Source organism: Gouania willdenowi, chromosome 11, assembly GCF_900634775.1.
Source record: "Gouania willdenowi chromosome 11, fGouWil2.1, whole genome shotgun sequence".
NCBI lineage: Eukaryota > Metazoa > Chordata > Actinopteri > Blenniiformes > Gobiesocidae > Gouania > Gouania willdenowi.
The window spans coordinates 14,327,058-14,348,233 of record NC_041054.1 but is presented as its reverse complement, the minus strand read 5'-3'; the positions used below and the strand labels follow the sequence as shown (position 1 = coordinate 14,348,233).

At 39.5% G+C, this 21,176-nt stretch overlaps 1 protein-coding gene across 1 annotated transcript; it reads left to right on the top strand.

Moving 5' to 3' along the window:
* The first annotated feature begins 400 nt into the window (after positions 1-400).
* Positions 401-21,176, top strand: itgb8 (integrin, beta 8). The gene is made up of 16 exons (XM_028461296.1): positions 401-853; positions 3,728-3,813; positions 7,391-7,562; positions 7,654-7,760; positions 7,876-8,015; positions 8,585-8,750; positions 9,440-9,598; positions 9,696-9,791; positions 11,756-11,848; positions 12,846-12,986; positions 14,339-14,759; positions 14,873-15,095; positions 15,186-15,289; positions 17,657-17,773; positions 19,076-19,239; positions 20,663-21,176. Exons 1-16 carry the CDS (start codon positions 778-780, stop codon positions 20,786-20,788), a joined length of 2,391 nt encoding a protein of 796 aa, XP_028317097.1. The 5' UTR covers positions 401-777; the 3' UTR covers positions 20,789-21,176.

Below are 21,176 nucleotides of genomic sequence, written 5' to 3'. Positions count from 1 at the left end.
TAAGACCTAAATCAAGACAAGTACAGAACATAGTTGATGAGGATAATAATAATAAATATTTAAACAGTACATTTTTAATCCGTTTTTTTTTTTTTTTTTTAAATCAATTACTAGACATTTCAAGGGACCCCATTTAAATTCCAAGGTTGAAAAACACTTTCATAAAATGATGACGCCAGAATGTGAACTATTCACATTTACACTCAGTTTGCTGTCTGTACTCAATTACAGAACACACCAGTGTTGTATTAAAAGAACCCCAACTTATGGGCCGTAACCCAAAAGTGTGCATGTGTCCCCCTCCATCCTGCTCGGATACAGGGAGGACGGAGGGTCGTTGCCATGGCACCGCCTCTGAGTCACTATAGGGTTTAAAAACGCTCCCAGGCGCCGTGTTTGGTGCGTCCTCAGTCAGCGTGTCAGTGCGCACCGGCCGGCTGAGCTCTTCGGGACTCCTGTCGTGTGTGTGTGTGTGTGTGTCCCGGGATGAGGCTGTGAGGTCCATCGTGGACACACACCGGGACACGTCGCACACCTGCCGATGGAAGGATAGAGATGGCGGGACGCAAATTCCCCTCCTCTCGTGGTCCACGGGGGTGAGCGCGCCTAAAGCCGATTGGACCCGTGAATTCCTCTCCGGGATTAAGAGCTTTATTGGGTGAATGGCGATGCTGTCGCCCGGTCCCAGGTCTCCCCCGGCCCGTCTGCGGTGGCTCTGACCGCTCCGGTGCTGCTCTCGTGTCTCCACGCTGCTCGGCTTCGGTGTCTTAGGATAATATGACTTCCTGGCTGCCTCAGTACGTCCTGCTGTGCTGCTCCATGGTCACTGTCTGCACAGGAGCCTCCAGTGCCGGTGAGTAAACGGTAATTAGGGCCAATTACATCATAAGGCAGCAATTACCCTGTCCCATTACCCCACAACGTCAGTCAAAGGACCTGTGGAGCGAATGATGCTATTATTATTATTATTATTATTATTATTATTATTATTATTATTATTCATTTACTCACTGACACTGATTTAAAATGAATAACCAGCAGCAGGCTCCATAAGGACAGACTTATTCTATACATTTATACAACTTTCACAGATTCATCTAATGCACGTGTGTTAAACCCTTTAGACCCAGTGTTTCTCAAATGGGGGTACCCCTAGGGGTATGGGATTGCACTACAGAGAGTACTTGAGAGAGAGGGGGGGGGTCATGCAACAGTCATGATATGACTGGAAATGATAAATGTTGTTTTTCACCCTTGGGGTCAGGACGCCTTGGGGTCGCCTGGGATTTCTGAAAATGACAATAGAATTTTTGAAGTATACAAAATCTTAAACAACTGTATTTCTATGCATTTGCTATGTGAATCTAGTTCAACTAAAATGCAGTAAAAAAAAAAATAATAATAATAATAATCTGAGCTCAAATATGATCTAAAAATAATTCTAGAAAAAAAAAAAAATTATTTGGGCTTGCCAGAAATTCTTGATATCAAAATGGGGTCACTATCAAAAAAAGGTGGGGAACCACTCACTGAGCTAAATACTGTTTCATTCCACATATTTACAAAATTTGAGTCTTTAAAATGTGTGGTTTCAATCGTTCATTCTGTCATTATGCTCTATAGTTGTTTTTAAATAGTTTTCTAAGCAAGTTGTTGTAGTCAGATTAAAGGGGTACTCGGAATCAGAAATAAGAGAAAAACTGATCTTACCCTGGGACCCACATTTTGCATCAGTTATTAAATTGCAACCCACTTTTTTTTTTTTTTAATTCAACCAACCAAACATAGTCTTTCAAAAATAGCTGTTGAAAACACATATAATCATCTTTTTTTTTTAAAAAAAATCTATATATTTTCTTGTGCAACATGCATTGCACAGCATGCCTGTCGAAACAAAAGTTTCTTTCAAAATAAAGGACAAGTCCGACATGAGAGACATTAAGTATTTATTTTTGACCAGCTGTCCACGACCCACCCAGTACAGGTCCGTGACCCACTTTTGAGTACCGGTTCACCAGTTGAGAACCACTGCTTTAGACCACCCAATTCGGCCCACAGGAGAAAGAAAGAAAAAAAAGTCACAAACAAAACCTGAATTATTGTGCAAATTACCAAATAATTCAGTTGGAGATACCCCAGCCCTTCTAAACACACAAATTCAATGAAACGCCACAATATTTGGAGGATTGCAGTTTTCCCAACATGACTGCAGTCATTTTAAATCTGAAATAGTTCAAAGAACTGAATTATCCTCAAATTATTTCACATAATTTCACCAAATTACATTTTTAAAAAATCATCACAAAATCAATGACATTTAAATGAGAAAATCCTGCAGAGACTGATATCTGTCACTTATTGCTTGGATACTGTCGGAACCTTACATACTTTATGTAGTATTTATACATCGAAGTGCAAACTCGGGGACATTAGTGTTCTTAATTGTTCTGCAGCCCACTTTGTATTTGGCCCCTGAGCTAAAATGAGTTTGACACCCCTGTATAACTCACCCAACACAAACCAAGGTAAGCAGTCGACCTAAATAAATTTAACTGAGGAAATTGGCTGTCCAGCTGTTCTAAAAACAGCTGTGGTTCAATAACGCATCATTCCATTACCATATGGTTTTAGTGCTTATTTCAAATGCGCTAAGTTTGGATTTAATAATGTGAGCTTTAAAAGCGTTCAGTGGATGCAAGCAGCAGGAGGAATTATCAAGTGCAATGACAATATTATCGGCTCAAATTCAGCCAATAACTTTTTAACTATAGACTGAGTTTAATATAGATGGTAGGACCTGAAACAAACTGCAAACGCCAACCTGCACACTATCAGAAGTACGGAAGTGAAATGGCCCTAATCACGCTGCTTCTATATATAATGATTGATTTCTAGACTCCAGCCTGTCAATGACTGTGAAGGCCAAAATACAAAGACAGATAGACTGTCCATTGACTTTTGGTCACTTACAAAGTAGATGTTATAATTCTTACCATTTTCATTTAAATTGTATGCAAATGCCCCATAAACTGGAAGCATATCGTGATTGTTAACAGGAATCCCTCAAATTGGGTCAATGACCAAAACTGAACCAACTGTATCCTATAGAGAGCATATTGTCTAAAGCCTATAGTGGTTATTTATAATGGAGGAGGTAGGTCTATTCCATACAAAGGCTTACTACAGGCTAGATTGCTAATTGGGTCAGAATGGCTTTGATACAAGGCTGTAAAGACCTGTAGCCGTATTCTGCCCCACATTCCTGCAGTTCTGTCACACACTGATGGAGACCTGGAAAGTTGGATTTCAGTTGGTAAAAACACTTCAATAAATCATTCATCCTGCTATGGGGAGGCCAAGGTTGTTATCCAGTCTTCATCTTTGTCATGTTTCTCAGCAAAACACTGCATCCAAGTATCCTATGTGATGGCGTTAATCCATGCGTGGGATCCATTGACTGACCTTTCACACACACATGGCCAATGCATGTGTTTATGGGTGTGGGAAACAATCATTGCAGTACTCCAACAACTCAAGCACCTGTTCCCACCACCCCAAACTAAAATGCACTGAATAGCCTCGTATGAGATGCTAAGTCCTGCTCTTTTTGTCAAAAGTGGGCATGGGATTGCTTGATATCTGAAGGGTCTCGGCTTCATGGCTAATGAGTGTTGACACACACATTCTTTCATATGTTAATCTGAAATTCTTCTCTTCTTACTCGCAGATTCCAGTGTGTGCCGGTCGTCCGCTGTCACCTCGTGTTCCGATTGTCTCAGACGTGGGCCGCAGTGTGCCTGGTGTTTTAAAGAGGTAAATTAATGCATTTTCTTGTGTATGACAGATAAAGTGTAACGCGAGCCTGGTGCTTATTTATAAAGCAGTTGCAATACAATCGGCTAAAATCGATAACGAGGCTCGGCTTCTGGAGCTGGTGTAAGTAATTAAAAGACAGTGGCACAAATAGTGATGGTATTATAGTGATTAACAAAATTATTTACAAAATCGAAAGGAGAAAAAGTTCATAATAATGTGCACTACAACTAGTGGTGTAACAATACATCGATCCACATTGATTAATTAAATAACCATCCAATTGCATCGATGCACAATGAAAACATCGATAAACATCTTCATCTTTAAGATATGCTTTTATTTTGAAATTCAAATAGCACGTCTGTACGTCCGTGCCACCATTTCCTGCACGGGGATGGTGGCATAACTTAGCAAATGCCAAGCGACAACAAAGCCTTGTGACCCCTGCTGCCACCCACATTTGTACGCGGCACTATGCAGCCGCCGACCAGGATAATGATTAACTATATATTAGGAAATGAAATAATAATGAAAGCGCAGCGCTATAGCAGTGATGCTGATTTTAAGACGATAAGAATTGGGTTGAAGAGGGTTGTTTTGCTAGGGGTGTAGCACGCACATGAGTACACAGACACGCAAACTGAGATCTGATACTTTCAGTATTCGGTCCGTGCTCGTAAATGGGTTGATTTCTACTAACTCCCCACAACAAACAGCGTGTGTTCATGTAAATAAACAGGACTACTGAATAACAAGTGTCTGGAAGTCCACTTGAGATATTTATTTAATATTAAAGAATAAAAAATATGTATCAAAACCATACGTATATGTAGCACTGTTATCCATGTACCCTTCGTTCTTTGGTTATTCCGTTTTAAAACCAAATCAAAACAAATAAACCTTACACAAATTAATCATATGCCCTTTAAGATACGTTTTTATACTTATTTATATAGCAGTGTAGCATCATTAACATGTCAATGTTAAAATAATAATAATATTATTAATCATAACATGCCAGTGACACTTTGTCCCCACCTGGTTAGTTTGTTACAGTGAAATCAACTGTTTTTAAAGCCATATTTTTGTATTATTAAAAATGTATTGCACCGTAGTAATTTAAATAAAACTACTAGATGCTTTTTATCACTCACACAATTCAAAGTCTAACAATTTGTTAAATGTTACAGAACGGTGTTAATACTGTTTATTTAATGCCTGATACCTGAAAGACCTTAGAAATAAAATAGTCCAATCATATTTCAGTTGTTTTTTGGGAGTTGATATACAAGTAAACGATCGTGTGAGATGGGCACAAGATATCACATCATATCGATCACAGGCAGGAAATCGTATCGTGACAGACTTTGTGATATCGGCAAACATTGTATCGTCATCCAAACAAATCGATATCGTATGGTGATGAAGCTGGTGATTTACACCCCCTAACTACGACGCTCAAAATACATTCACAATAAATATTTCATAGTACAGCATTCACTGATAGTATAAATAAATGTCAGACAGGCAGAATAACATACTGTACAATGAGTACAAAATGTACCCAACTTTTAGCTAATTTATGCTAGTGCTAAGCTAGCATGCTAGCCCATCAATTCCTCTATTGATGCTGCATCTGATGGTAGCAACGGACTCCAACCCAGACCGGCAGCACACTTTAAAGGTTAAAAATAAGGTACTATGCTTACAGAGTGTTACATAAAGCAAGGGATTTGGTATTTTGAATTTGTTTGGAGACAAACCTGCCCAGGGCTGTGGAAGCTTCCTCTCTCCACACAGGTGTGACTAGGAAGTTGCAGGTAAAATGGCTGCCCAGATGTTACCATTGGCTGAGCAAGGTCACATGACTATTTCTACTTAACATAGTTTAAAGAGGTGTTGATGCATGAGTTTAGGTTGTTGAGGCAGTAAATAAATACATAAATTAATTATATATATTTATATAAAAGGTAAAAGGTAAGTATATATGTATATATATATATATATATATATGTATTAATTAATATTATAGTTTATAGTTTATAAATATATACAAAGGTAGATTTTACCTGGGTTACAAACGCTAAGTTGGACCAAATTAATGTGTTATGTATACGTTTTTTGCTCAGTAGCTGTTTTTTGTAATGCAGGGAAGGAAGCAGAGCCTTCATCCAAGCAGATGTTTAGTCTCACACATATCTCTGCATCCATTTGGGTGTCAGTGTTTCTTCTTCCTGTCTTCCTGTCTCGTAAAAAAAATAAAATAAAAGCACCCTGAACCAGCCCAGAGAGACCTTAAAGCCTATACCAGTGCCTCACACACACTCACAGAAAATACACCTGCAAGACAGGAACGTCACACGCATGTGTGTATTTACAGGCCTCGGGTGCTTTCCCACAATGAAAACCCTAAATTTCACATCCTGCAAGCCTTAAGGAAGTGTTCAAAACAAAGATTTTGGTTGGGCAACACACAATGCCAACACTCATGATAGCAATTATATGCTTTGTAATAGTTCTTGTTGTCGTTTAGAGGGTTTTAAGCAGTTATCATAGGGTTTATTTTTCATTTTAAGAATATATTTTATCAGCTACTTTTTACTGTGAGAAATCGGTAGGGTTCATTGGTAGATTAGATGTTTTCAAACCACCAAGAAGTCAAATTGTGGGAGGAATTACACTGGGAGTTCATTCTGTAACATTGGGACAATAAAAGGACATAAAGTCCTTTTATCAAAGTTACTTGTCACTGTGTTGAAAGTAATCATAATGTTTTTGCAACATGAGCTTGAAAGTGACTGTAGTGAACAGGTCACTCTTATTGTGTAAACGCACCCACACTTTATCATGGTCTTTTGTCCATTAGAGCAACACATAATATATCCAACACAAAATATATACAACTGGTTTTTTTCTTCCAAATTTATATAAATTAGATCATTGTCATTTGATCTTCATTTACTCCTTCTCTTTTTGTAAAATAGGAAGGCAACAGAAATTAAATAAAACATTTTTTTTCATTCAATTTGTACCTGCTTATCCTAACCAGAGTAAAAAAAAAGTGCAGAATCTTACAATCGGCTACTCTAAGCCCTACCAACACTGTTTTATGGTGAGTTTATGTGAAGTTGCATTTACAGTTACATTTTACTCTTGTGCCTTTAGGATAATAGTGCACCAAATATACGTTAACGCTAGTGATTTGAATCACATTTGATCTGAAGTTGAGGCTAGTTTAATAACACATTTTCTGTTATCGTTATTACTTTTGTTTGCATAAAATTGTGCCATTTTGACGAAAGGCGGTTACACCTTTTACTGTGAACCCTCAGCATAACTTTCCACTGTACTTATAGTTCTGTGCTCAAACCACAATGCAGTGTTATTGTAAAGATTGAATCCATCCCAGGCTATTTTAGTAAAAGTGTGATCTCATTCTGTGGTTAGTCAGTTTGACTTTTTCTTCATGTTTTCACTCAGCTTTTTATTTCCTTTTATTAATATGGTTAAAAGTTGCATTTACTGAAGGCTTATGAATGAAAATAGGACGCATGTGATTCGCTTTGAATTCAAGGACTTCCTGAAAGGGGCTTTGCCGAGTCAGCGCTGTGACTTGCTGGTGAACCTGCGCAGCAGAGGCTGTGGTCCAGAGTTCACAGAGCAGAATGACGTAAAGGTGGAGGTGAACGCTACCATCAGCAGTACACAAGTTACTCCAAAAGACATCAGCATCACTCTCAGGCCAGGTAAACACTGCACGACCACGGAAATGCGCTCACCAGAATATGCTCACGAGAATTGAAATTGTAAGTTGCTTTTGATTTTGTGCACCTATAGGAACAAATGCCAGTTTCATTGTGGCAGTCAATCAACTGGAGCGTTACCCAGTGGATCTCTACTACCTGGTGGATGTATCTGCATCCATGCAGGAAAATCTTGATCATGTGGGCGCTTAACTGTTTCATAAAGTTTGCACATACATTGTTATTTTAAGTTTTTATGCTATAATTAACAAAGTTTTCTGTTTCTATGATTCCTTTCTTTCCTTTCTTGGTCCAGCTTAAGACAGTGGGCGTAGCTCTGTCCCTTCGTATGATGGAGCGCTCGTCAGATCTTTGGCTTGGTTTCGGCTCATTTGTAGACAAACCTGTCTCCCCTTACATCAACGTCCATCCGTCAAAGATCAACAACCCCTGCAGGTAACACGGAGCTTCAAAGCTGCATGAGTGACACATTAAAACCAAAATGCTATTTTTAACATTTCCCAAAGGAACCCCTAGAAAGATGTTTTAATTAAAGCTTGCGTGTTGTGCCAGTGTTTGTGTGGCTTTTCTGTTACTGCTCTACTTTCACTCTTCAGCCCAAAAATATGTATTTTTTGATTTGCGAGAGTTTCTAAAATGACTATAGGAGCTGCTATAGTTATATACTTTTGTAATTAACTGCCAATGTGTAAAGGCTGTAATGGACTGGCAACTGGTCAAGGGTGTGCTGGCTATCCTGTGCAAATGCTCTATGTGCTCTAGTGCCAAGTTAACCTCATATAATAAGCATTTATTGAAATTGTACTCAAGTACAAGTAAGTCATACATAAAATACTTGAGTACAAGTAAAAAGTAGCTCAATTAAAAAATACTCAAAGTAAAAGTTACTGCTTTAAAATGTTGTATGTGTGACTCAGGTAGACAACTTTTCCATGATGACAATAATCCAGCTCTGTTCTCCTCAGTGTTTGCATGTAAATAATGTTTTCTTGAACATCTCACAGTGATTATGAGATCCGCTGTCGTCCAGCCCACGGATTCCATCACGTTCTCAGCATGACCGGAAACATGAGCGAGTTCAGTCACGTGATCAAACGCCAGCGCATATCTGGCAACATGGACACACCTGAAGGAGGCCTGGACGCTATGATGCAAGCGGCGGTCTGTCAGGTTTGTGTGGGCTTTTATTTTTATTTGAAAGTCTTTGTGGTTTCAAACTTGCATGAGCCTGGCATGAAAACGGTGATGCTGACTCAGCAGCAAGTATTGGGTCCAATAAGTAACACAAAGTGGTGATATCACCGCTGGGACACGTTTTGCTTACCCTGTCGCTGCGGGGGGGGGGCTGTGAGTAACCCCATGCAGGGGGCTGTGAGTAATCAGCCAGCAAGGAAACACTGTGGTGCTCATCCATCCAGAATAGACTCTCCATTATGTCACAGCTTCTTATAGGCTCACCAATACACACATGGGCACACTTTCTCACAGTCTGTGATGAGTCACACATGAGACAGGAGCTCCTGAAGACATTCTGCTGCTTCTGCTGCTATGATCTGGCTTACAGAAAGGTCCCATTCATCATAAAAGCTGCTGATGTTCAGATGAGTAAACTGTGCGGCTCCGCTTTTATTAACCACACTAGTAAATCTTTATGCTATGTGGTGAGTCAGATTTCAATAGTGAAAAGGAATAAGCAATTCATAATGAGTGCTAAATTCTCCAGGTGTTCAAAGTTAACATATCTAAAGTCGCTTCTAAGAATAGCTTGAAGACAAATGTTTCTTGTTGTTGTTGTTGTCTCCAGTACAACAATGAGAAACCACAAGGCTTAACTCTGCATTCTTTTCGGGATCCCTCAGAAGGCTGTCGGGTGGCGCCCAGAGGCAAAACATCTGTTGCTCCTGATGACCGACCAGCCTTCTCATCTGGCTTTGGACAGCAGGCTCGCAGGGATCGTCGTGCCACATGATGGACTGTGTCACCTGGAGAACAACGTCTACACAGGGAGCACCAGGATGGTGAGAGGAAAGGACACTGGGCTCCTATCATGATCATTACATTTATGTGTTCTGTAATCATTTATCTAGGGGTTTTTTTTTGTCATCTCCACCTTAGGACCATCCGAGTGTCGGCCAGTTATCTGAGAAACTGCTGGAAAATCATATTTACTCTATCTTTGCTGTGGAGAAGCAGCAGTACCACTGGTATGAGGTAATGGATACAACACACACACACACACACACACACACACACGCACACACATCTGACTTATGAGTTACATCCCTGCTAGATTTGATATAGAACCTAGGTTTCCAAAGTGGGGCAGAGGTGGCAAAAGTACTAGTCTTGAGTACTCAAGTAAAAGTATAGATACTTGAATAAAAAATGACTCTGGTAAAAGTATTGAAGTTGTTCTCTTACTTGAGTAAAAGTAAAAACGTACTAATCAATACTACTTTAGTAAAAAACTAAAACAAATGTCCTTTCAATTACAAGACAGGGTTTTTTGAACCAGCAAATTCCATATCTTTTATTTTCTAAAGAACCTGTAGAATATTGATAAATGAAAAAAAGTTAGATCTGTTAACTTTGAACAGCCGGAGAATTTAGCACTCGCTAAATAAAATGTTTCAAGAAAAAAAATGCAAATGCTCAATTAAACCCAGAGGTTAACATTTTTGTTGTTTTTTTACGTTGTAGCGCCATCTTCGAAGGTCTTAAAAGTAACAAGCTCATTTTCAAAATGTAAGGAGTTCAAAGCAAAGATATTTGTTTAAAAAAGTAAGGAGTAAAAGTTAAAAGTCACCCAAAAAATAAATACTGAAGTAAAGTACAGATACCAGAAAAAAAACCACTTAAGTACAGTAACAAAGTATTTGTGCTTCGTTACTTGTCACCTCTTCCCCAGGGGTACGCAAATTGTCATAGGGGGTGCGTGAGAAAAAAAAAAAAAAAAAAAAACGTAAAACAGCGTGACAACATTGGAAACTATAATATAAATAGAGCAGCAGTCAGGAGCCTCCATGCATTGCCACAAATTACACATTGGCCTATGAACCTTTTAGTGGAGACAAGCTAAAAAAAGTGAAAATATGGCGAGAGCTACATTGTTCTGTGCTAGCCAAATGTGCTTGATGCCCTTTGCTACCACGTACTTGTATGAAAGTTGATTTTCAGCTTTGACAAACATGAAAACAAAATACATAACCAGACTTTGCGTGGAGAAAGCGTAGGCGGCGGGCGGAATCGAATACTACTCTCGTTCTGGCTGCCTTCTACTCTTACACATGTTGATCAATGATTCCTTACCCCTTTAGCACCGAAAGAATATCTGTAATATTACGCGAATATCTGTAAAAGTCACATTTTTCTATTAGCTAAGTCTGCTTGCGCATAGCAGCTCTTCTTCACTGTGCAGAATAACTGCATCCCAACTGAACACTGGATTATCAGCGCCCTCTGCTGGTCGAAACAAATATCTGGCGGCTGCAACTGAAGGAAAACAATCATTCTCTCTAAACATTTCACCATATATAATAACATTTACAACATTACTGAATTCAACTAAATTAAATAAACATTATCTTTAAGAAAGATTTAAGAAGAAGCAAAATTTTCTGGGGAGTGTGCCCCCCGACCACCCTAGGTGTCGCGCGTCATCGACGCAAGATTTAGCCTTATACTTTTTTTTGCTCAGACTCTCTCAAATTCAGCCAAATATTGCAGAGTTGTATCTATTCAATCAATAAATGTTTGGTAGATTTATTTTTTCAAAAATAAAAGAGATTGTTTCTCACTGAAAATGCCAGTAGGCTAATTAATTAAATAAAGCAAAGAAGTGATAATTTTGGAATAATAATGTTTTATTGTGCTTACAGATGGTTATTCTTTTTTATATATATATTATTTGTCAACATGATAATTATAATTCAGAGACAAATTTCACTGTAGGGCTACACAATATATGATGTTACATTATTATGTTTTTAAGTGTGTAGAAGTAGTGGGTACATGGCTTTAGGTTAAATGTCTGAAGGGGTACAGGACTGTGAAAAGTTTGGGAACCACTGATATAGAAGAACCTTCTCATTCATGTCAAATGAGACCAATTCACCGCCTGTTTCCAGAGCTGATCTGTGCCATTTGTATTGTATTGTCTCTGTTTCATTCTCCAGGAGTTGGTAGAGCTTCTCTCTGGCTCCTACCTGGGAAAGTTAGGCCTGTTCCAGGCTCCAAACCTCATTGGGTTGGTGTTAGATGCATATAAGGTATGTGTTATTCACCCTTGTGTATTCTTCTGGGCCCTTCTCACAGAATCGTATTCATTCATTGGACATAAACGGCTGCTAGAGACTGGGTGCTTTTTTTTTTCTCTTCCATTTCCTAATTTTTTCTTCTTTTTTTCTCTTTTTTATTTTTTCCCATTTATTGCTTTTTTTTTCCTTTCTTAAAGACTGGGTGCTTTCATGGCCAACTGACTCCTGCTGATCTGTTGAGGTAGCATAAACTGACAGGCTGATTAATAAGATATTCCTATTTACATAACAATGAGAAATCTGAGTCATACACAGTATATCTCTGAATATCTGTACATAAAAAAATTCATTTCACAACTTTTAAATTTAGACAAAAAATTGTCCGGAGGTTCATTTGGCAGCAGCTTAGCTAGATTTAAAAAAAACAAAAACAAAAAAAGAAAAGGACAAAAATCTAAAACATTTGAATAGATTAGATTATTTTCTTCTCCTGTGTGTCACATGTATTGTTGTGTCTGCACGTATGCATGGCTGCACTCGTGGATTTGTGGATTCGGCAGATTCTCAGAGCAAACAATGGAGCGCTGTACCCGAGGCAAGATTATGCTGAAACCGTTCCCAGCTGAAAACACGCACACACACACACACACACACACACACACACACACACACACACACACACACACGGCCTGAACAGTAGCTGGTATTATAATCACCATCAGATCCCCACGGAAACCATGTGTCCCAATCATGGATGGATACAAAGATGCTATTCTTAGCTCTAAGAATTTCTACCCTCATGTAACAGGTTTACTCAATCACAGTTTCCGTGGTTGACCCCCCCCCCCCCACAACCTTTACAGCTTCAGAAACTATCCCTCCTACAGACTTTTGGTATTTTATTTGTAAATTGACATTTTTGAACCCTCCTCGTGGCATTTCACCCACTCATACAGCCACCAATCCCCTCATAATGAAACCTCTATTTTTTCTCGTTTTTGTTCCACAGAAGTTGTTGTCGGAGGTGGCCGTGTCAGTGTCAGTGGAAGACAAAGCAGTCAGCAGGTACTGGGTGTCTGTGTCTCCACTGTGTCCTGATGGATCCACTACCAAAGGTCAAAGCTGCTCAGGGGTGAAGCCGGACCAGACGGTAACCACAAAGGCCCATTCTCTAGTGCACCATACTGTCAGAAAACTGGTTCTTTTAACTCATCTTCAAGAGATGCGACACAATGGTGTAGTTAGTTGATTACTTATTTTATGTACAGTCTCTAAAAGCTCTGAAGACAAAACAGACTTGGTAAATAATCCAAACTGAGCGGATTATCAGCCTTAACTGAACAAAACACATTCTTATGTGATCACATGACCTCCTTATTCTGAATTCCCCAGTGCACTGCATTCCTATTCTGCTTGTTTAATAGTTCTAGTATTATTCACCTTTAGTGAAGACATGGACAAATGGCGGTCCGGGGGCTTTATTCGGCCCTCATTCTAATTTAATGCGGCCCTAAAAGTATACACACAAAATGACTCAAAAAACACACAAAAGGGCTGAAAAACACAGAAGACTAATAAAAAAATATCATGAAAATATAAGAAAAGTATACAAATAACAACCAAGACAACTAAAATGACTTCAAAAACACACAAATTCTTTGTTCTTTCCTGTATTGATACTTAGATTGGTCATAATTTTAAATGCTAGCATAAATATTGATAATGTGGCCCTTGGATTAGATACACTCTCATTTTTGTGTGAATTTTAACCTCAAGCGATATCAAAAGCTCATATAATACTGGAAGTTTAGTTTGGTAATTTTGCTTGTGGCGCAGCTAGGACATACCTGCTTGTCCAGGCAGGAGACATGTTGGCTGCTGTTATGGTCACCCTAGACTCTGGTAATGAGACCAGGCCGTTTGTCGTCTGCAGTAATAAATACAATGAAATGAAATAAAAATGTAGAGAAAACACTACAAAAACCTAAATAAAGAGGAAAAGCAAAGAGATTGGAAAGGACCCCAGATGCTTTGAAGCTATAAATCATGCAAAAAAAAAAAAAAAAAATTTAAATGTTATTTTTTGGGTTTTTTTCTATAAATGTTTATTGGTAATACATTTAACACATTTTATGTTATATACAAGACTAGAACAGATAACCTTTAAATGATGGTTCTGCTGCCTGATGTTAAACACACGCAGGCACAGCCGAAACGCACAGGTTCACTGAACAATATGTTGTCTTTATCTTAGAGACATTTCAAAAGGTTTGATGTTGACTAGCTAGGCTGCTCATGTTGGTGCCACTCGGAGCTACTCCATTTTGTACCCTCAATGAAACGTGTATTTTATTTATTGGATTATCTAAATGGAAAAGTGACTTAACGTGATTGTGGATGTGATTACACTGTATCGTATCCCTGTAACGGACTGGACACCTATCCACAGTGTTCCAGACTATGTCGACTTTCGACCAAGTATTGTTTGTTTTTTTCTCCCAGGTTTACTTCAGTATCACGATTGGCCTGCGTTCCTGTCCTGAAGATGTTGAAAGTGAAGACATAACTGTGATGGTCCGTCCTATTGGTTATAATGAATCCACCGTTGTGAGGATCCGATCAAAATGTCAGTGCCGTTGTGGACTAACAGGACGCTGCCAGGACGACAAAGAGTCGTCGTGCGCAGGAAGCCAAACATCCACCAATCAAAGGTCAGACCACGGACTGACGGTGGACTCAAAGGCAGAAGCACAGAACCACCAGAATTGCAGAGCTGCTGAATCCGATGTGGACTGCAGTGGCCGTGGAGTGTGTGACTGTGGGAAGTGTTTGTGCGAAGAAAGTCGGCTTGGAACAATTTATGGGACGTACTGTGAGATAGATGATTTCTCCTGTCCGTATGAAGGAGGAATACTGTGTGGAAGTAAGAGGAACTTTATTCCAGAGTTTTCTATTCTATTTAGCTTCGCGCAGACTTCATTAGAAGAGGAAACGTAACACAATAAAAGGTGTTTACCAGCTTCTCCTGTCTTTCAGGTCGAGGTGTGTGTGTGTCAGGTGAGTGCGTGTGTCAGGATGGATGGACGGGCGATAGCTGCAGCTGTTCCATCTCCACCCCATCCTGTCAATCGCCCGACGGCTTGATCTGCAGCGGGCGAGGCCGATGCGTGTGTGGTCAGTGTGTGTGTGATGACCCTCGACACTCTGGAGACTTCTGTGAGAGATGTCCTACGTGTGTGAGCAACTGCCAACCACACTGGTGCGTTCCATTTTCCACAAAACACGATGACGAGCTCTAAAAGCATCTGAAAATGACGTCTGTGCGATTATGTATTGTTTTCTTTCCAAGGAAATGTGTGGACTGCCATATTACTCATGGACTCACACAAAAAGAGGTGGGACGTTGCAACCACACATGTGCACCGCTGGTCGACTACACGGATGATGCATCAGGTATAAACCTTTGTTAAAACCATTTCAAAAGCCATTAGTTGTATAATTATGATACAATTAAAACTAAAGCACAAGCCTTATTTTAAAAATATACAGTAGCTGCTTTTGAAATTTGTTTTAAATCACAACAAGTTCCTTTTTCTTTACTGATAAAGCAACAATTTGAGTGCTTTACGTTTGCTGTGTGATTATTCATCAAGTAAAATAATGTGGTCTTAGTGGTTTACTGGTAAAAGTCCACAATCAACTGCTAATCACCATGAACAGGGTTTTTTAATGTAAAGAAATCCAGTGTCCCAGTATAGCCGTGACGTCACTTTTGTTTCAGTTCAGCTCAGACAGGCCCTCCGTGTGGTTATATAAAGGAAGTTGTTGTGGGTAGGCTTTTCTGCTGAAAATGGAACGTTTGTGTAGAAACACCAAACTGTAACCTCACAAACTTTCCCTGAGCTGGTTGTCACACTGTGTGTCACAGGGGAACTCTGGGATACGTGAACATTCACTCAAACGGAGGTTATAGCATCGAGTTCATCAAACACACACACACACACACACACACACACACACACACACCGTCTAAACTAGATTTAATGTTTTGTTCTAATCTGAATTCTTAATGACTCTTATGAAGGTGGATGTGTCGCAAAATGTGAGAGCTTGTAGAATGTGACGTGAACACGTGAAATAAATGTAATGCCACAAATGATGGGAAACAATTTATAGACTAATATTTACACATAAAATTACAGCTGCAAACTTGTAAACCAACATTTATTCACATGTTTTTTGTAATTACTTGCGTAAATGATCGTTTACAACTTCTCGAATCTGCCGCTATAGAAACACAAACTACTTTTCTCGTGTGAATCTGCACTGCTTCACTTTTGCAACACATTTTGCGAGACGTCTGTTGCAAAACCGATTCGCGCTCGTAGAAATCTTTATTTTCATGACACAGTTCACATACATGTTCATTGTTTTATTGCGTCGTCACATTGTACAGATTGTAGATTTTGTAAAATACATTAACCGCTTGCGCACTGCATCAGCTGTCATCTCTGGACTATCTTCTCCACATAGCGTTAACCTAAATGTAAACAAGGAGAATCACTCTCCATGACTGTTTTGGTTCAGAAATGACTCTAACAACCTTTTTCTAACAATCTGTGGAGGTAAATTTCAGCATCCTGCCTTTACAGTGAAGAAAAATGACTTCGTTTCGGTCTGCTGCGCTAAAAAGACACAGCGCTCTGTCCAAATTGTCGCTTCTGATTGGTCAATCCCACACACGGGGGAGCGGGGAGGGGAGGGGCCATTTCTGTGTCGCAAAACTCAAGCAGCGCAGATTCACACGAGAAAAGTAGTTTGTTTTAGTAGTTGTTTTTTGTTTTGTTTTTTTAACAAATTAGGGGAAATTTGTCTTTTTAAAAAAGAAAAAACTATTTGATATGAAATATGAATTCAATGAATAGATTTTAAAGCAAAGTAAATTAAACTAACATCGAAACTACATTTAAATGCAACCACAAATTATTAAAATACTATAAAATAAGCACACAAATTTTAATACAATTACAATACATTAGATTAGGTTATGTTACACTTTAATAATCTCATGACAGGGAAATTCACTCCCTGCAGCAGTGGAATACAGTATAAAAAGTAAAGGCTAATTATATTATATCATATTATATATACCAACATGTTTGCTCCCTATTGTATTTCTTTGAAACACATTTTAATTTAGCCTGTGAAATATGCATCATTATTTTGGGTGAGATGGCGGTGCACATGGATGCAGCGGCTCACAGCTCTCTGTTTTTGATATTACTTTGTGTTTTTTGTGTTAGAAAATTCTTTAGACTTTATTTTATTTGTATATTTAGCAACTCATAGTAGATCTTGTTATCTTTTAATTTATTAAGATTTTATTTTTATTTTTATTGTATTTTTATGTGTGGTAACAGCATTCCAAGCAGCTACAAATGTTGTTGTATGACTTTGTAGTCTATCTATCTATCTATCTATCTATCTATCTATCTATCTATCTGTCTGTCTGTCTGTCTGTCTGTCTGTCTGTCTGTCTGTCTGTCTTTCTGTCTATCTATCTATCTATCTCTATTGTCACATCACATATTAAATAGCATACCTACAGTAGTGTATCCACCACATTAATATGATGTAACCTAATTTACAGACAGACAGATTAAAGAAAGAGCTGGAAAACCACTTAAATTGCCTATTTGTGTTTGTTTCCCTTGGTGTGTGTGTGTGTGTGTGTGTGTGTGTGTGTGTGTGTGTGTGTGTGTGTGTGTGTGTGTGTGTGTGTGTGTGTGTGTGTGTGTGTGTGTGTGTGTGTGTGTGTAGCTCTAACTGTGGAGACGAGGACTCAGTGTGTCTACGTCAGTCATGACAGCTGCCGCTACCGTTTTCAGACCAGCTCCTACTCTGGTCAGACTAAGCTTTACATCAGCACAAGACCAGGTACAACACACACACACACACACACACACACACACACACACACACACACACACACACATGGACCCCAGCACTTTTCAAGTTCCGCCCCGTTGCACAAATACTACACTCTTGTGTATTTGAGTCAGCAAGTATAATGTCAGTTACAGCTGTAACTTTTACAGTCCCACTCATTCTTTACTATTCATGTTCTCATTTTCTTTACTCCGATACACACACACACACACACACACACACACACACGCACACACACACACACACACACACACACACACACACACAGTTTTTTTTACAGCCAAGTGTTACAGTTCATCTCCGCCCTCCAACTTTTGGGAACAGCGTCCCTTATTGTGCTGATCCCACATCACCTCCACCCACCGGGACACTCTCTTCCTGCCTACACTCCCTCCCCCCATTCCCCTCCCAGCTGCTACGGGAACCAGGTCTCCATGGTTACCACGTTACAAAATGTCTCAGCACTTCTTTGGGCTCTTTGTGTTGGATGAAAGGCCCGTCATCCACACGTGCTCCCCAGCAGATTCAGTACCAACCCAGTGTTGTGAGCAGCACCCCTGGTACAGCTGCTACTGATGGAGGAGCACCCTGTGTGTGCATAATAATAAAGCTGATAATCTCATGCTTTGTTTACCAACTACCAACAGGATATCATACAAATAAACTTTATGATACAGTTTATCCACCCCACGGTTCAAAATCTAACAAACTACATGATTTATGAGATAAATACGTGTCCTAGTATTATTACCTTAGAATGGCAAATGAAAAATTATTTTAATTGTGTCATGCATCACTATTGAGGCTGTTCAAATGGAAAACTCCTCATTTTGAAGGTCTCTCATCTGACTCTAACATAAACTGTTATTAATCTGTAAACAGTTATTTAAACATGCCTTTCCTTTTATTTCCTATTCTGTTTTATTCTGCTTGTTGTGTCTCTTTTTATGCTTTTTCTCAGCGTTTCTTCCTTTTTTTTTTTGCGACTGTTTTGAGCTTTTATTACTTTTGCTGTACTGCATTAGCCTTGTTTATTATTTTTTTTATTATGAACTCAATGTGCTTCTGTTCTGACTGTCTTATCTTATCTTTCAAACTAGTTCTTAAACTTCTCCCATCACCAATGCACCTGAACTCAACCAATCCTCTGCTGAAAAGCGAAAAACAAGTCTGGCAACCCAGACATCTAAAACATGCAGGACAGAGGTCCTCCAGGAACTGAGAGTGAGACACCTGTAACACGATGGAATCTAATGTGTGTCCTCAACATGTGTGTGTGTGTGTCCACAGAGTGTGTCTCCAGTGGTCGGCTCATTGGTACTTTCCTCAGTGTGTGTGCACTGACCGTGTTGTGTGGGCTGGTGGTGGTCGCTGTGTCTCGCCTGGTGCTGCAGAAGAGAGGCCGGTCACCAGAGGGCGCTGCTGAAGAGCCCACCTACCTTAGCACTGGGAAGGTAAGCTCTCAAAAATCAGCTGGGATTGAATAGTTTTTAATAGGGGTGTCCGATTTCCGATATTGTTATCGGAAATTGGTCGAACATAGGGATCGGATTATATGGGTCTGCATCTAAAATCTCAAGGCTGGTTTTAGATCAAATATCACTGTATATTCTTTACTGTTTACTGGTGCTGCCATGTCTCACATACTGGACAGAAGTTTGGGGAAGTAATCACAAAACAAATTTTACAATCGATAGCAATACGCTACATACATAATGCCAGATAATTAGATCATACAAAGCCATTGTTCTCATGGCCCGACCCAGCGGCCCACCGTGGAAATCCCCGGTGTCCCCGTACGCCAGTCCGCCCTTGCCTGTTAGCAAGTGTTAAGATTAATGGCACGACTCACGCGAATACCAACAACCAACACGCTCTGTTCAGAACTCTATTCCGATTTATTAAGTGACGATAAGAATGTCAAGAATGACGGCAAAAATAATTTTTTCGTAAAGCATCACAGTTAGGTGTAAACCCAGCATGAAAGCCCTTTAGTTAGGCCTAGCCCTAGCTAGCTAACTAGCCATAGACATTTCAGTCATTACTGAATAAATTACAATTTAAATGTAGGCAAATTAATAATCAATGTCGTAAAATCAGTCAGGAAGAAATTAGATCCCCAAAATACCCAACCTACCATTAACGAAATGTTTACTGCATTACAACCACTTTGGTTTTTGGCTCCATGTAATTCGTTCGCCTCAGTGCTTGGATCCATAATTTCCGTTTCTGGCCTTTTTCTATAGGTATTCTGTAAAATTCTATCTTTTCGTTCATCCAGGCGTGGTTATGACAGTCAAATACTACGCAGAATTTGGGCATTATACGATAATAATCTGCCAGACTGCAAGATCTCCACCGTGTTGTCAGCTGTCAATGGCGGTGTCATGGTCTGAGTTCACATCGTACTGAGATTGTATATGCGCATGCACGCACATGTGCATTAGCAAAAAAATTATTTTTGCTAAAAAAAAATTAATTCATTTTTGTTCATTTTTGTTTTCAAAGTGAACAGACACGTGTTTTATTTGTTTATTGGATTATGTTAGGGTTGGGGTTATAATCTCAGTACGGAGGTAAACTCTGACCGTGACAGCGGTTGTCAAGCAAAAGCATACCCATCTTAAAATGGCGGCGTGCGTTTCTAGCTCAAGTGCTGACATCACGCGAAAAGGTGTATAAGGAGGTTCTGAGCGTCCGGCTTCCTGCAGCAAAGTCTCGCGGGATGAGATTTCACGGGAGTTACGAGGCTCCTGCTCCAAACCATCTTCAATGGAAACACATACAAAACTTTGTAATTGAAACACATCTAGTGAGTGTTTATTGACCCTCGTCTGCATGGCGTTTGCTCACCTCACTTCTCTGCTGTGGTTTCAGGATCTGTCATACATTCCAACGTCTAACGAGAAGACTGTTACCTACAGGAGGGACAATCTACCCGACCGTCCTGTCGAGATGCAAATCCAGGTTTCCAAGATGCCCCTGGGCGATCCGTGGCAGTAGGTGAAGTTTAAAGGTCAAGGGTCAAAGCTCGAACAATGGCAAGCATTAACGCATCTTCCTTCTCTACTTTCTTCAAATGTTGACCAGCTGTGAGTGACTGGTTATTTGTCAGGGACGTTTGAGTTTAATATGGCCAGTAGTCATGTAATCTTGATGAATGTGTGTGTGTGTGTGTAGCAGCAGGAATGCTACTTCTACAGGGTACAATAAGTTGATTCCACACATCATTTTTGATGCCGATTTAGCTCAAACCTAATAATTGCATTTTTCTGTGAACGTGTGTTTCTCTATCCTAATGTGGACCAAGCTTGGTCTGAATCCTGAGGTCCTTTCTTGTTTTTTTTTTTGGATTGTCCTGTCATCTCAACTTGCTCTAATGCAGTGGTTC